This window comes from Coregonus clupeaformis, chromosome 30 (genome assembly GCF_020615455.1).
Source record: "Coregonus clupeaformis isolate EN_2021a chromosome 30, ASM2061545v1, whole genome shotgun sequence".
Taxonomy (NCBI): Eukaryota; Metazoa; Chordata; class Actinopteri; order Salmoniformes; family Salmonidae; genus Coregonus; species Coregonus clupeaformis.
The window spans coordinates 10,676,023-10,692,518 of NC_059221.1; the positions used below are offsets into that span (position 1 = coordinate 10,676,023).

General features: G+C 42.5%; 3 protein-coding genes across 5 annotated transcripts in view; 2 read left to right on the forward strand and 1 right to left on the reverse strand.

The window, feature by feature from the left end:
- Nucleotides 1-473: 473 nt before the first annotated feature.
- On the forward strand, nt 474-4,011 carry LOC121546506 (transmembrane protein 106C-like). The gene is made up of 7 exons (XM_041857768.1): nt 474-684; nt 2,608-2,671; nt 2,838-2,997; nt 3,126-3,266; nt 3,480-3,529; nt 3,649-3,702; nt 3,846-4,011. Exons 1-7 carry the CDS (start codon nt 474-476, stop codon nt 4,009-4,011), a joined length of 846 nt encoding a protein of 281 aa, XP_041713702.1.
- Nucleotides 4,012-8,624: 4,613 nt separating this feature from the next.
- Nucleotides 8,625-16,496, reverse strand: part of LOC121546505 (tensin-2-like) — a 53,684-nt gene continuing 45,812 nt past the window's right edge. For 2 of the 3 annotated variants that reach the window (XM_045209420.1, XM_045209422.1), the window contains exons 25-28: nt 10,958-11,126; nt 10,717-10,785; nt 10,296-10,325; nt 8,625-9,074 (exon numbers count right to left, since the gene is read on the reverse strand). In XM_045209420.1, the coding sequence (XP_045065355.1) occupies nt 8,933-9,074; nt 10,296-10,325; nt 10,717-10,785; nt 10,958-11,126 (410 nt within the window). In that variant the 3' untranslated portion in view covers nt 8,625-8,932. The remainder of the gene's footprint in view (nt 9,075-10,295; nt 10,326-10,716; nt 10,786-10,957; nt 11,127-16,496) is intronic. The other variant, XM_045209421.1, reaches the window with a different exon arrangement.
- Nucleotides 11,555-15,977, forward strand: LOC121545926 (dihydropteridine reductase). Its single transcript, XM_041856851.2, has 7 exons — nt 11,555-12,037; nt 12,640-12,732; nt 14,076-14,172; nt 14,289-14,429; nt 14,636-14,744; nt 14,844-14,927; nt 15,368-15,977. Exons 1-7 carry the CDS (start codon nt 11,945-11,947, stop codon nt 15,465-15,467), a joined length of 717 nt encoding a protein of 238 aa, XP_041712785.1. The 5' UTR covers nt 11,555-11,944; the 3' UTR covers nt 15,468-15,977.

Below are 16,496 nucleotides of genomic sequence, written 5' to 3' on the forward strand. Positions count from 1 at the left end.
CTGCACTACCTGAGCCACTTGTGTGGGTTGTAGACTCCGTCTCATGCTACCACTAGAGTGAAAGCACCGCCAGCATTCAAAAGTGACCAAAACATCAGCCAGGAAGCATAGGAACTGAGAAGTGGTCAAAACCAGTCCTTTATTGGGGGTGTCTTGCTAATTGCCTATAATTTCCACCTGTTGTCCATTCCATTTGCACAACAGCATGTGACATTTGTCAATCAGTGTTGCTTCCTAAGTGGACAGTTTGATTTCACAGAAGTGTGATTGACTTGGAGTTACATTGTGTTGTTTAAGTGTTCCCTTTATTTTTTTGAGCAGTGTATATATTTTTTTCACCCATCTACCCCCCCCAAAATAAAAATGTCCTGCCCTTTACTCAGCAAGTGTGTTTTGCATTACCCAATTGTCTCTAGTTGTGGCCGAGGTCTGTCCTTAGAAATAAGCTGGCTTGATTATCTGCCAGCCAGCTCATGGGAACTCATCGGTCCCGAGGCGGCAGCGACAGCAGTCTTCTGCTCATCCCAGAGGTTGTTACAGGGCGGCAGAAGGGGGATAATGACGATGACTCGCTGGATGGATTGGACAGACAGGAGGACATTGCCCAGTTCCTTTATGTAGAGTTTACTGGCAGGGACAGTATTACCTGCCCAACGTGCCAAGGCACTGGCCGCATCCCCTCAGGTGAGACATTTGCTGTCTGGATGCCTGTCGGGCTGGGCATTGATTGCTGTACTACAGTGGTCACCAACCGGTCGATCTCCAAAGCATTCCTAGTCGATCACCAAAAATGTCTGAAAAACCCCCAAAGAAAAAGCCTTGCATTCCTATTTTTTTACATTTGTTTTGCGCTGATTCAACAGCCCTAGCGCCTGGAAGGCAAAGTGTTCCATATTGAACCATTTCATGTGTCTGAAGGTAGAACTCCGTCTACCCGGCAGGTCCAGAGAGCAAATCAAGTGCACCTATAGGCCTACCGCTGGCCAATCATATAGCTCAGATCACCATGTCTGCAGTTTCCTCGAGCCATAGACTGTAAAAAGAAGCCTTGAATGCACAGCGAAGTTAATACTGTGAGATTTCAAAACGTTTAAAACCATAACTAGAGAGAGACTCAACGAGTTCAGAAAAGAGCTGCTAATTTTATGAGTAAGTTCGTGTTTAAGTTGTTATTCAGCACTGTCAACACTTTTATAAGCCATAAAATGTGTGTTCTCCCTACTTCCACTCACGCTACAACCAGCACTGCAGCTGCAATGAATGACTATAGCAAAGTGTTCCGATAAGCGGTTTATGTCTTTTTAATATCAAGGAGTATTTTACTTTCTCTGGTCATAGGAGTAACAACATGAATTGGTGCATGAGGCAGAAATAATGCAGTGCGACTTGAGTTTCACCATCAGCTGGAAGACTGTGTCCCCTTTTCTCAGCGGAGGGACGGTGAGTCGGGTGAGAGGCAGCCTCACCGCTGCTCCCTCCCTCCCCTCAGACTGACCATCAGATGCAGCCCATCAGTCCAGTAAAAAACAAATATATATACAGTACCAGTCAAACGTTTGGACACACCTACTCATTCAAGGGTTTTTCTTTATTTTTACTGTTTTCTACATTGTAGAAGAATAGTGAAGACATCAAAACTATGAAATAACACATATGGAATCATGTAGTAACCAAAAAAGTGTTAAACAAATCAAAATATATTTTAGATTCTTCAAAGTAGCCACCATTTGCCTTGATGACAGCTTTGAACACTCTTGGCAGTCTCTCAACCAGCTTCACTTGGAATGCTTTTCCAACAGTCTTGAAGGAGTTCCCACATATGCTGAGCACCTGTTGGCTACTTTCCCTTCACTCTGCGGTCCAACTCATCCCAAACCATCTCAATTGGGTTGAGGTCGGGTGATTGTGGAGGCAAAGGTCATCTGATGCAGCACTCCATCACTCTCCTTCTTGGTCAAATAGCACTTACACTGCCTGGAGGTGTGTTGGGTCATTGTCCTGTTGAAAAACAAATGATAGTCCCACTAAGCACAAACCAGATGTGATGGCGTATCGCTGCAGAATGCTGTGGTAGTGATGCTGGTTAAGTGTGCCTTGTATTCTATATAAATCACCAACAGTGTCACCAGCAAAGCACCCCCAAACATATGACTGGTACTGTACATGCCCATCAGTCCAGTATGATCACTCAGCTGTGGCTCACAAGTTCTACAACAAATTATCTATTACCGGTGTGATTGCTTATTTACCTACATTTTTTAAATGTAATTTCAAAAGGGTCTGAGAAGAACAACAATGGCAGAGCAATTCAAGCATAGCCAATAGCCAATAATGTATTAGGCTTGTAGCCTACTGCACAAACCTCATTGCTACAGAACTGTTGTTAATTGGTTAATGTTGCATACGTTTTTTAAGTCATGTTTTTAACAAATCTGACCGGTAGCTCTCGGCTTGCATTTTGACTCAAAGTGATCTTGACTCAGAAAAGGTTGATGACCACTGCTGTACTACATATTGGATGTGGTATTATGGTGTGTTGTGTTGCGAGGTCAAAACATTGTGTTCTCCCATTTGACTTATCTCTCTCCTGTGGTCATTGTCCTTCAGAGCAGGCAAATGAGCTGGTGGCTCTGGTTCCCTACAATGACCAGAGGCTCCGGCCCCAGAGAACGTAAGTTGTCCGTCCTGCAGCTACTCTACTGCTATGCCTTTTTCTGACCAGTTTATAACTGGATCGGTCACATATCTATCACATTCTGTAATTTTACGTTGCTACACAGTTTGTATTCTGGGCAACTGTGATTGTAAAAGTAAACAGGAAGTGCTATGTTTGACAGGGAACTGAATGTGGTCCTCTCGGCGGTGCTGTGTCTCCTGGCCTCCTCATTGGTGGTCTTCTTCCTCTTTCCCTGCTCTGTGGTGGTGGAGGACGATGGGATACGCTCCATCACTGTGCAGTTTGACCACGTCAACACTAAGGTCCTCATGAATATGACAGTAGGTCAATAAATCGTGTTAAGACACACTCTGTTAGTTGGTCTTGAGATGGTCATTTGACTCAAACTGTGCCTGTTGCTTATGGTGTGTTCTGCTGACTGTTCATTTTCCCTGGTTGTGTTTGTCAGAGCTCCTTGAACTTCAGCAACTCCAACTTCTTCACGGTGATGGTGGACAGTCTGCGCTGCCAGGTTCTCTATATGAAAACAGTTATAGGCACCATGCAGCTAGACAATGTAGTCACCATGCAGCCCCTGAGCCAGAGACATGTAGGTGTACTGTACTGTACCAGGGGCCTGCTGTTGTCTCAGATGCAGTGAACCATCTCTGGAGTTAACACTTCGGGCACATTCACTCCACGTTACATGTAGTTGAATGATTGACATGCATACGTTTCTTGCTTTAACTCTACCCCTTGTTTGCATTTTCTGCCTAAACTTGAGTTGACTGTTGGTCTTTAAAAAAAAAATGTTTTACTACAGGTGAACTTCACAATTAGCGTTGAGATCAGTGGAGGCGCCTCCTATGTTTAGTAAGTTAAATACACCTGTAAAGGCCTGTCTTTTTTTACAGTTCCAAGTCCTGTAATTGTTAATATAGATTTCTATATGTGATTGTGAAGAGGTCCTAACCACCTTTTTCACCCTTCAGTGCCTTCTGCACCATGGCAAGCATCAAGGTTCACAATATTGTGGTTTTCATGCAGTAAGTATATCCTACCTCCTTATTGTGAAACCACATCACTTCCATCTCTACTTCTTGCAATTATGTCTTCGTGCATTTACCCTCTCTGATATTGACTTATTTTCGATACAATTGTTAATCAGAATTATGTTCTTTGTTCCCAGGACATCTGTGAAAACCTCCTACATGGTGCGCACGACCCAGAATACCCTGGAAGCCTATCGCTACATTGACTGTGGTTCCAACTCCACGGTTCACCAGCCCCATGCCGACCGTGGCAGTAACTCTCCCTCCCCCACCCACTACAGTCACCACCAACCACAGTGGTGATGTTCAGGGCATGACTAATACAGCCTCCAGTAGCTTCAACAACCTTTTTATTTTAGGAGTTAATTAGTTAACCTTGACTTGATCACAGTAGCTGGTGTTACTACTGAATTATGACTGTATCCTGCTGTGCTAGTCGTTGCATTTGTAACATTGAGAGCATCCTATAACATTTCAGGAGTGTCCTTTAGCGTGGGTTTATGTGATTTAAGGGGCTTGGAATAGTAACAATGTATAAGGGGCGGCAGGTAGCTTAGTGGTTAAGATCGTTGTGCCAGTAACGGAAAGGTCGCTGGTTCTAATCCCCGAGCCGACTAGGTGAAAAATCTGTCGATGTGCCCTTGAGCAAGGCACTTAACCCTAATTTCTCCTGTAAGTCGCTCTGGATAAGAGCGTCTGCTAAATGACTAAAAATGTAAATGTAAAATGTATAAAGCGACTGACATTGTATTGCGCAAGAAGGGAGATTTGTTCTTTGCTATTTATATAGGGAACTTGACAAGACTAGTTGAGGGATGTGCTTAAGGCAATTTATTGACTCCAATGCTTCCCACAGTTGTGTCTAGTTGGCTGGTTGTCCTTTGGGTGGTGGACCATTATTGATGCACACGGGAAACTGTTGAGTGTGAAAAACCCAGCAGGGTTGCAGTTCTTGACACAAACCGTTGCGCCTGGCACCTACTACCCTGTTCAAAGCCACTTAAATATTTTGTCTTGCCCATTCACCCTCTGAATGGGCAAGACAATGAATGGTCTGCTCACCACATGCCAATGAATGTGAGCTGGATTTGCAATCCACTTACAATTAGGCTAAACTATGGAAGTCCAGAGAGGACATTAATAAATAAATAAAAACCTCATTATGTCGAGAGCACAACTTATTTATCTCATGATCACGACATGGGGAAAAAAAAGTTGTTTTATCGAGATCACGAGATAAACTCTATAAATAGGAGTGGACGCCTTGATGATAGATTGCCAGTATGGCTGAGGCGGCAGAGCCATGGTGGATCAGCGCATATGTTTTTATTGATTGCTACACTAAGGGATGGTATATTTCATGCTAACATCATGCTTTCATTTGTGTCTGGAGCTCATTATCAGTTTATAGGTTAGAATGTTAGCAAGCTAAATGTCCTTTACCTTGAGCTAAGCGCTCTTGGGGCATCTAAGCCATCATGGGTCATTTAAGCCTGTCTCCCAGGCTGTATGCCACCCCCAAGACCACAGCCAATCACATGCAAGCAACAAAGCAGCTACAGTGCCTTCAGAAACTATTCATACTCCTTGACTTGTTCCATATTTTGTTGGGTTACAGCCTGAATTTTCTCACCCATCTGCACACAATACTCCCTTAATGACAAAGTGGAAACATGTTTAGAAACTTTTGAAAATGTTTTGAAAATGAAATACAGAAATATCTAATTTACATAAGTATTCACACCCCTTTACTATGACCTCAGGTGCATGAAATTTCCTTTGATCATCCGTGAGATGTCACTACAACTTGATTGGAGTCCACCTGTGGCCAATTCAATTGTTTGGACATGATTTAGAACGAAACACAACTGTCTATATAAGGTCCCACAGTTGAAAGTGCATGTCAGAGCAGAAACTATACCATTAAGTCCAAGGAACTGTCTGTAGCTCTCCGAGATGTGATGTCGGGAAGGGTATAAAACAATTTCTAGAGTGTTGAAAGTTTCCAAGACCAACAGGATAATGACCCCAAACATACAGCCAAAGCAGTGCTGGAATGGCTTCAGAATAAGAATGTGGAAGTCCTTGCGTTGCCCAGCCAAAGCCCAGACTTGAATCCCTTTGAAAATCTGTGGAAAGACTTGAAGATTGCTGTTCACCACCCTTCTAACTTAACAAAGCTTGAGAAAATCTGCAGGGATGAATGAGAGAAAACCCCCAAATCTAGATGTGCAAAGCTGATGCAGAAATACCCAAAACGACTCAAAGCTGTAATCGCCGCCAAAGGTGCTTCAACAAAGTATTGACTCATGGTGTGAATACTTATATAAATTAGATTTCTGTATTTCAATATATTTGCAAAAAATACAATTTAAAAACATGTTTTCACTTCGTCATTATGGGGTATTGTGTGTAGATGGGTGAAAGAAAAAAATATTTAATCCATTTTGAATTCAGGCTGTAACACAACAAAACGTCAAGGGGTATGAATACTTTCTGAAGGCACTGTATGTGCACCAGTACAAGATTAAACTTAAAAAGTAAGATAAGATGGTAAAGGCAACGTTCATAAGGTAGTTTTATGTTTTTGGGATTGTTCATTTTACTGCCCTAAATGATGGGGGAAACTGCAAATGTTTTGGTTGAGCACGATTAGCTAGTAAATCCAACCCTTATGTCCAAGTACAGCGTTGTTGACAAGATTGTAATACTAAAAGCATAGTCTTGCCAAGTACATAGCACAGTATGATGTGTGGACTTCTGTCTGGAGGCCCAGCTTGGACACAACTCCGTAGTGGCTTGTTAAAGGGATCTTTGTAATGGCAACCGCTGTGGTATTAACCAGGTCAGGATAACTTCAATTACATTAACTCACTCACTGTCCTATTATGTTCAGCATCTTGCTAATGTTGTTTACATTCCAAAGCACAGCCTCTTGTTGTCATAGACCTACATAGAATAAGCTTATGAAACGGCTTGAAATTTAGTTTCAGAGTTGTATTTCGCTGGTTAGATCTTTTGGATTGAGTTTGAAGAGTGTTATTGTACTAAATGGCAATAGAGATGGCCTGAGTGCCAGTCTGTTTGTCATGCCAACTCCCTGTCACTCATTGTCAATGACAATGACAGCAATGAGTTGACGAGCACAAAGATCTGGGATGAGGCTACAATGGAGAAAGGTTAAATTAAAACGGGTGATGTGCGATGTGAAAAAAAGTAATTTGAACGGAGCTTGATGGAATCATGCCTTTTAGATGTGGTTTTTGAATAAATGTACTGTATATATTTTTCAAATGCAGAATTCTAAAATGGTGAAAATTAATTCAACTAATAAAGATAGTTATTTTTGTGACCTTTTGTGTGTCGCCTCTGTGTGTGACATCTTTGTTTTCAGGCCTGATTCTTGCTCTTGAAAAAGTACTTGTTTTTAAGCAAAATACATAAGGCTTTAAATTATTGAGTACAGTTTAGAAACCTAGTGATAATAAATCCAATGAGCAGAAGTCAGATTTGGTACCACAACTTTATTTTTATTTGTTTATTATATTCTTCATTTGTGCATACAAAGCTTTCTTAAAAAATAGCATATAACAGATTTTCTTACAAATTTTTCCTTTTGACCTCCCTTTCCTAGCTGCATGTGAGAAAATATATTACTACATATAAAGATCAATAAGAAAACAGACAACAATATATTACTGCTGTCATACAAAGTAGTGTCTTTCTATTTCTTACAAAAACAATGCAAAACACTAAGAATACAAATACATGAAGATTATTAATAGAGGAGTGCTCTGTCTTTGGTTAAGTACGTAGGACCTTAGACAACTGTCTGCTTTGTGTGTTAACTTTCTACATAAAGTCATACAGGTAAAAATATATGTGGCCGTGACTTATTCTCGTCTTGTTTTTAATGTTTGAGTACATTTCTCAATGTTATACAGTATAATAAGGACTACTATTTGCCCCATAGTTTAGATAATTGACCCACCAAAAAATTGTGGAATAGAACAAAATGACTATTTGCAGCAATATTAGTGTGTACTGCTCTTCACAGAAAAAGCCATAGGTATAAATACAATACAGTAGAGACGGCAGTGGTGCGGCACACCATTATTCCTTGGTTACTTCAAACTTTTCTTTCTAGGGTACAATTCATATGAACGTACATGTGAACAAAACATAACAATACCCCATAATCTCTAGTACTGACCATATCTGTGCCCTAGCCTCTACACACACTGATACCCTAACCACATACACTCTCTCCCTTGCACATTACAAATAGACATTTCTCACATTCACTTTTACTTTCTACTGTAGCCTACTGTAGGACTACATCATCTTCTACATTTTGTTTGACTTACACTTATGATTGTCAAAGAACACTGGGGAGAGTGACAGGGTTGAGGCAAGATTTATGTGTAATTAAGTATAATCTTTGGTAGGCCTGCGGGTGGGCTAGGCTGCTTATTGCATACCTGAAACCTTAGATGACTAATAAGTGATGACAAGGCTTTGGTAACTTTAAGGCGATATGAAATTAAAGGCCCAGTGCAGGCAAAAACTAGATTTTCCTGTGTTTTATATATATTTCCACACAGGTTGGAATAATACTGTGAACATTTAGAAAATGCCCTTTTAGTGTAAGAGCTGTTTGAAAAGACCGCCTGAAATGTCAGCCTGTTTTGGTGGGATCGAGTTTTGGCCTGCCTGGTGAAATCACAAGGCGGTAAATTAGTTAATAGACAAATAAGAAAGAGAGTTCCAAACCACTGCCAATAACAGCTCGTTTTTAAGTTTTCCCCTCCCCACTCAGACAACTCCCAGACAGTTCTAGCAAAATTCTTGCTTGAGAAATTGCTCTTTGCTAAGAATACATTTTTGTTTATTTTTGACCATTTTAATTGAAAACAATTACAGTAAGGTACTTAATTGTTACCCAGAAACGATTTGATATTGAGATAAAAACGGCTGCATTGGACCTTTTATAAGGCATTTTTACACATTAGAAATTTAAACAACGAATACATTTTGACTATAATTCAAAATGGCAGTCATGTTTGAAATGTTGAGCCTTTGGGGTCCAAAACTCACTTTGAGAAGAGGCCACCACCAATGGTGCTTTGTGGGTCTGTAAAGCATTAGTTTCTGAAGCCTCCTCTCTGGGAGTTGTAACACTGTTGACAGTGTAAAATCGGTGATGGGTCCTTGGCTTTGTTCTCTATCTGCGCTGCGGCCCTAACATCACCTTGTTGATGAAGTTAACGATGGCTGAGGCTGGCTGCTCTGGGTCGAGCTCAGCAAACAGATGACACACGTTTTCTGCCATGCTGCCTGGCTTTTTGGCTACAAACCCAAACACCCTATTGAACAGAAGGAGAGGGAGAGAGGAAATAGATATTAGAGGGTTGGAAATACACACCTAGGGCTAGATTCAAACCTGACTGCGGAAGATCCACATTATAACGCAATTGACATTTAAAGACAATGTTCCTGCGTTTGCGGAGACTGCATTCATGGTAAACGCTGCATATGTCGGCGCAATCGTAAATTACCCTTAAATGTCAATCGCGCTATAACGCAGATCTTCCGCGGTCCGGATTGAATCAAGCCCCTACTTAGACATATTGATGCCCATTCTTGCTGGTTTAATATTATGACTGAGACTTCTTTGATCAAAGGCTCAATTCAATCAGATCCGTTTTGGCGGTTGTTTTGGCGGTGTCAGAGGTGGAACTGTGTTAGAGCTGTCAAATCCACAAGTGGCTCCTGGCTTTATACCTAAAGCGGACATTGCCATTGGCTGCACAGAGTCGCATTAAGAGAGATCCCATGCAGCCATGTTTACAAGTTTGAACACTGGAATGTGAGATGTAATCTACACCTCGATTAGGATGATAGAAGTCCTCATTATTTAGTTGAATGATTTTTCAATTTCAGTGGAATTACTTCTATATAGCCTACACTTTCTCATTCTGAACTTCTAATACGAGTTAAGCGGAGCAGCTGCTCCAAAGCAGCTCCACCTCCGAAAACCGCCAAAACATCCATGTCTGCTATCGCCGGTTAATGCTTGATCTGATTGAATCTAGGCCTAACTCTTTAGACGGGAACAGGCTGACTAATGTATGGGCCAGGTAACCAAACAAAGTTACCGTAGTAGAAGGTAGAACCTAGAAGGATAATATTAGCCTCATCTGACCATTCTGATCTTGCGAGCTTACATTATGTTCCGCTAGTCGGATTCAGTGAAGTGTGCAGCGGTCAGGATGGTGGATCAGGCTATGATAATATCTCCTAAGCTAAAATACGATAAAAATAAATAATAATCAAACCACACACATTTACATAAAGCCTATGAACTGGCATAAAACAGAAGCTGTGAGCATGAATATTTGTGAACATGAATTTGTGACCGTGAGCATGATCAACAGATCCTGTATTTACTGGGATGATGGCCAAGGCACAAAAGCAATATGATGCCATGCAGGTAATCAAACATCTTGTCACACCGATCAATACACATACAAACACATCACACTCCCAAACAAACACATGTACACAAACACACATAGAGCACTTACTTCGATGTTGTGCTGTTTGTGTTAGTCCACCTGAAGCAAAGAGAAAGACAGACCAGACTCAGACCCACACTGACAGACAGAGCTCTCAAACAAGCACAGGCATGGGTACAGGTGCAGTCACAGCCACGGCCTGCATTGCCCAGGCATACACATATCACATTCTCTCTCCATCTCTCTCACACAAACACACACTCAGAAACACTTAATTCAAGCTCACACACACAGATCCATGCGCAGGTTTACAGCAAAGGATGAATTCAATATGGTGAAGACAGAATGGGAATGGCTCAATGGTTTCTCTTTTTAGATGGTTAGCTGAGATGGTTTATAAATAGTGTGGTCTTCATGTAATTCATGTTATACGTCATGGTTGACTGTGACATTAGATTGGTTTGTGTCAGTGTGCTACTCCAGTGCCCACCTCCTGTCCTGGGGGTCGATACTGCTGAAGGTCACACTGTTGACTGGGTAGTGTCTCCTGAAGAACACCCTATAGACAAACCGACAGAAAGACCATTTAGTGTGACCATTGATATCACAATCATCTCCACTAATCTACCACAATACATCCATACAACCTTTCTTCCAGTTTTGTTTGCTGATCACTAACGACTTACATGGGTGACATTTAGACAATATGATCTGGTCAGTGGTAATGTTACCTGCGCTGGCTGTCGGTCAGTGTGATGCCCTGTGAAGACACTTTAAAGTGGACCACTGTGGCCACTGGCTGGGGGTTTCGTGCCAGTGTGGCTCCGGTTGCCTTGGAGATGGCCTGGGGTCCGGTCAGTGACTCAGTCTCCACAGAATTCAGGTAGAGCACGTTGCAGGCTGGACGGGAGGGGAGAGGGGTGGGACAGGGAACAGTCAGAACAATCAGGAAGGGAACTGTGAGAATGGTTTATTTTCAAATTCGACATTACATAGTACTGTATCAATAGCAGCTAATGCATTATGCATCACATAGGAATTATATCAGCTCACATCACAGTGATGAATTACTTCCAGTGTGTTTTGTTGAGTATTATCTTTTTTGCACTGGTATCAGAACAGTTCAGTTCCACACGGAAAGTTAGTATTGTGGCGTCCCAACCACTGAGGTATTGTCCCGAATCCTCCAGCAGGGCTAAACGAGCGCACCTCTGGTACAAATAAACACTCCTCCTTTAGTGATTGGTCAGATTTCACTTTGGAGAATTTCCATTGGTCCTCCGGGCTCTGGGGCGGTATTTGGTTAGTAACTAGTTCCGGGTGAACTGATCATCGAGGTGGAAGGGTTGTCACTAGTTACCGCAGCCAGAAAGTCAAAAATGCCATTAATCTTAAACATTGATGAAGAAAATAAGCTTCTTAAACATTGATGAAGAAAATAAGCTTTTTAATCTTAATTTAAGGTTACGTATAATGTTAGCAGCGTGGTTAGGGTTAAGAGTAAGGTTTAAAATCAGATTTTAAGAAGAGCGATTGTAAAAATAGGAGGGGTTTAGCCATAATTATGACATTGTGGCTTCGGTAACTAGTGACGACCAGGTGGAAGAGCAAAGTCTGAACCGAGAAGTTTATAGTCTAATAATAGACCCTACAACAGCCCTTTCTGTCCGCGGACAGACTACTGGACACTAGTTAACGTACCAGACAGAGCTATAGGTATGGCGGCGGGGGAAGCACGAAAAGTCATCATCTACGGCGGGAAAGGAGCGCTAGGAGCCACTTGTGTACAATACTTCAAGTCTAAAAACTGGGTGAGAATTGACAGACAGACAACTGTTCTGTGTAAAGCTACAATGAACGGTATTAGCTTAAACAACTTCAGGTACATTAACAGTATGGAAATATAACGGATGCCGACTGTCAGACTTCTAATGTTATTATCATGGTAGCTCTTGTGAGGTGTAACATTCACTGGGAACAAACGGAACCAAACAAAAGCAAACGGATAGGAATTTGTCCAATTGAAACCCTCGTTTTCGTTGCCAAACGTTTTGCAACGGGTTGCTACTGTGTGCGCACTAATGATACACCCCCAAAACGAGAGTTTCTATTGGACAAATTCAGGTAGGTCGCGCCCCGTTTCGTTCCGTTTGCTAACGTGTAAGAAACGTTTTGAAATTAGAATCGTCGGAATGAATACACCCCAGGTATAACTGGGCCGTTAAGGTGTAACGTTAGTGCCACCAGGCGTAGAATTAGGAACTGTCTTAACTGGCCAGGTACCCCTCGCTACAGAGCTCTCTAACCTCAAGGATCTTTTAACCAAACTAAGGTTAAATAAATAGAATATGACAAGCTGAAGCCACACTCAAATTGCAGCCCTGCCTACAGTACTGTGTGTGTGTGTTTCCAGTGGGTGGCGTGTATTGACATCAATGCCAATGAGGAGGCAAGCGCCAACATCCTAGTCAAACCAACAGACTCCTTTACTGACCAGGCAGAACAGGTGAGTCCCTCCTCGCTCCTCCTCTCCTTGTCTCGTCTCTTTCCCTCAGCTATTTCCTTCAACACCACGGCGGGAAGGGAAGGAGATGCACGCATGACTGTAAGTGGCATTGGATAAAAGCGTCTGCTAAATGGCATATTATTATTATATTATTATGAGGGAAGGAGACTAAGGGAGAAGACGAGGACATTAAGCCGGGTTGCGTCTGTGTTAGGTACTGTATGTATGGCCATGTTGATCATGGGGTGTGTGTGCTCATCCAGAAGCGGCGCTCATAGTGGCCGGGGATCCGTTTTACCTCATTTCTACCAGCATGTCACATGTGCAACCAGAGGGAAAAAAAACTAGACCACCTTTACTCCACACACAGAGAAGTATAAAAAGCTCTCCCTCGCCCTCCATTTGGCAAATCTGACCATAATTCTATCCTCCTGCTTACAAGCAAAAACTAAAGCAGGACGTACCAGTGACTTGCTCAATACTGTAGTGGAGAGGGTCGAGAGTTTCAAGTTCCTTGGTGTCCACATCACCAACAAACTATCATGGTCCAAACACACCAAGACAGTCGTGAAGAGGGCACGACAACACCTTTTCCCCCTCAGGAGACTGAAAAGATTTGGCATGGGTCCTCAGATCCTCAAAACGTTCTACAGCTGCACCATCAAGAGCATCCTGACCGGTTGCATCACCGCCTGGTATGGCAACTGCTCGGCATCTGACCGTAAGGCGCTACAGAGAGTAGTGCGTACGGCCCAGTACATCACTGGGGCCAAGCTTCCTGCCAGCCAGGACCTATATACAAGGCGGTGTCAGAGGAAAGGCCAAAAAATTGTCAAAGACTCCAGTCACCTAAGTCATAGACTGTTCTCTCTGCTACCGCACGGCAAGCGGTACCGGAGCACCAAGTCTAGGACCAAAAGGCTCCTTAACAGCTTCTACCCCCAAGCCTTAAGACTGCTGAACAATTTAATAAAATGGCCACCCGGACTATTTACATTGACACCCTCCTCCTCCATTTGTTTTTACACTGCTGCTATCCGCTGTCTATTATCTATGTATAGTCACTTTACCCCTACCTACATGTAAAAATAACCTCGACTAACCCGTACCCCCGCACATTGACTCGGTACCGGTGCCCCCTGTATATAGCCTCATTATTGTTATTTTGTTACTTTTTATTATTTTTTACTTTTGTTTATTTTGTAAATATTTTCTTAACTCTTTCTTGAACTGCATTGTTGGTTAAGGGCTTGTAAGTAAGCATTTCACAGTAAGGTCTACACCTGTTGTATTTGGCGCATGTGACAAATAAAAGTTTGATTTGTGTGTGTGTTGTTGCCTAGGTGACAGCAGATGTGTTGTCATTGCTAGGCGACCAGAAGGTGGATGCCATCCTGTGTGTGGCGGGAGGATGGGCCGGGGGCAGCGCCAAGGCTAAAGGTCTGTGCTCAACACAGACAGACACACACGGACACACACACAACCACTGATCTCTCTTTCCCTCTCTTCAGCCCTCTTATAAGACAATGATCTGGTGTGTGTTTGTGTGTGTGTAGCGCTATATAAGAACAGTGATCTGATGTGGAAGCAGAGTGTGTGGACGTCGACCATTTCCAGTCACCTAGCAACCAGACACCTGAGAGAAGGGGGGCTGCTCACACTGTCTGGAGCCCAGGCTGCCCTGTCCGGAACCCCAGGTACACACACACACACACACACACACACATATACATACATACATACATACATACATACATACATACATACATACATACATACATACATACATACATACATACATACATACATACATACATACATACATACTTTTATGATTGGCATCCATTAAGAATGTGAGCAGTAGATTCCATATATTGTTATCTCCCTCTGCGTGTGTGTGTAGGTATGTTGGGTTATGGTATGGCGAAGGCAGCGGTACACCAGCTGTGTCAGTCTCTAGCGGGAACCAACAGTGGCCTCCCCCCACAAGCTGCTGCTGTCACTATACTACCGTAAGTCGCACACACACCATACACGCACGCGCCCACGCCCACAGACGAACAGGCACACATTCACACCAGTCTGTAATCATCTTTCTCGCTCTCTGACAGCATTACCTTGGATACGCCTATGAACAGGAAGTTCATGCCCGACGCTGATGTCACTTCATGGACACCGCTGGAATACGTGGCAGAGTGAGTGTTTGTGATTGTGTGTAACAGTGCTGTCCATACACACACACAAAATATAATATAATGATGTAATATACAGTATTTAGCTATGCCGGCTTACATTTCCATATGGGTGATCTCAGCAGGAATCGAACTCACAACCCTGATGCTGCAAGAGCCATGCTGTAAGAGTTTCCTTTTCCAGGTCCAGGGGACCCAGCACTACACACCTGATTCCACTAATTAATTTATCATCAAACCTTTGAATAGTGGAATCAGATGTGTGCAGTGCTAGGGCAAAAACTAAAATGTGCACCCCATTGGATCCCTAGCACCAGGATGAAGAAACACTGCTTTAACACAGTACTGTGATATAATGACGTGTTGTGATTCAGTGCTGTCTGATGTGTTCTAGAATGTTCTACTGTGTTGTGTTCTAGAATGTTCTATTCTGTGTGTTCCAGAATGTTCTATGGCTGGTTGACAGGAGAGAACCGACCGGCCTCCGGAACTCTGCTGCAGCTGGTGACATCACAGGGCCAGACACAGGCCACACCCCTGTAGAGGCGCACTCTTCCACGATCTGCTCACTGTCCTCAAGTCCTGAAATTACCATAACACTACCTAATACTGGGCGCGTTCAAGCAGATCAATTTTGTCTAGTCGGTCACTGCCTTTCAAAGTGTGTTGCATTATGGGGATAAAAATAGTCCGACGTGCCTAGACATCGATTGCATGAACTTTACAAAGGTCATGCAGTTTTTGATTTAGTCGCTACAGGTACTTCTCACCAACTGCACCATGCAGCCATCACCTGCATTGTGGGAGGCATTATTTGTGCTTCTACATCTGCATTGCTTGCTGTTTAGGGTTTTAGGCTGGGTTTCTGTATGAGCACTTTGTGACATCTGCTGATGTAAAAAGGGCTTTATAAATTTGAGTTAACTAATCATTAGGGTGTTTTTGGTTGACCCGAGGGTCACCCGAGGGAATGTGACCAAAGACGTGACTGAAACAGGAACCACCTTTGCCATGATTCTAAAGCTACATGGAATAAAAATAAGTGATATTTAAGATCTCTGTCTAACAAAATGTTGTTTTCAGTTTGTGAGTGTGTGATATGGGGGTATATAAAAGTTTTTCTTTTTTAAATGTTGAAAAACTTTTATAAACAATAACAGCTATGTTGACACTGCCATGTTGATCTGAGCCTTGCTGCTGGAAAACCACCAGTGTCCCAACTTTTGTCTGTCGCAGATGCACCTCCCCCGCCTTCACTCGCCGACTTTCGGCTTTGTTAGCCTACTCAAACACACCCTCTGTTTGTGTGTGTGTCAGTGATGGGCAGGCAGTGCCTACTCTGTAATGATAATCTAATCAAAATAGCTGTTATGAAAGTCAAATTGAAAATACAATAATATTAACATTTTCAAATATTTGTTTATCTAATATTTTTTTTCTCAATGATTCTGATGTGTTTTATGCTCAAATCCCAAAATGTTCTAAAACTGCATCAAAACCTCGAGAGGCGCCAGGGTATAATAATAAATAATAATATGCCATTTAGCAGACGCTTTTATCCAAAGCGACTTA

Coding starts and splice junctions, on each gene's coding strand:
- LOC121545926 (XM_041856851.2), top strand. CDS start 11,945: ATGGCGGCGGGGGAAGCACGAAAAGTCATCATCTACGGCGGGAAAGGA. Junction 14,745..14,843: donor GCTGCTGTCACTATACTACC/GTAAGTCGCACA, acceptor GCTCTCTGACAG/CATTACCTTGGATACGCCTA. Junction 14,928..15,367: donor CCGCTGGAATACGTGGCAGA/GTGAGTGTTTGT, acceptor TGTGTGTTCCAG/AATGTTCTATGGCTGGTTGA.
- LOC121546506 (XM_041857768.1), top strand. CDS start 474: ATGGGAACTCATCGGTCCCGAGGCGGCAGCGACAGCAGTCTTCTGCTC. Junction 3,530..3,648: donor GGAGGCGCCTCCTATGTTTA/GTAAGTTAAATA, acceptor TTCACCCTTCAG/TGCCTTCTGCACCATGGCAA. Junction 3,703..3,845: donor AATATTGTGGTTTTCATGCA/GTAAGTATATCC, acceptor CTTTGTTCCCAG/GACATCTGTGAAAACCTCCT.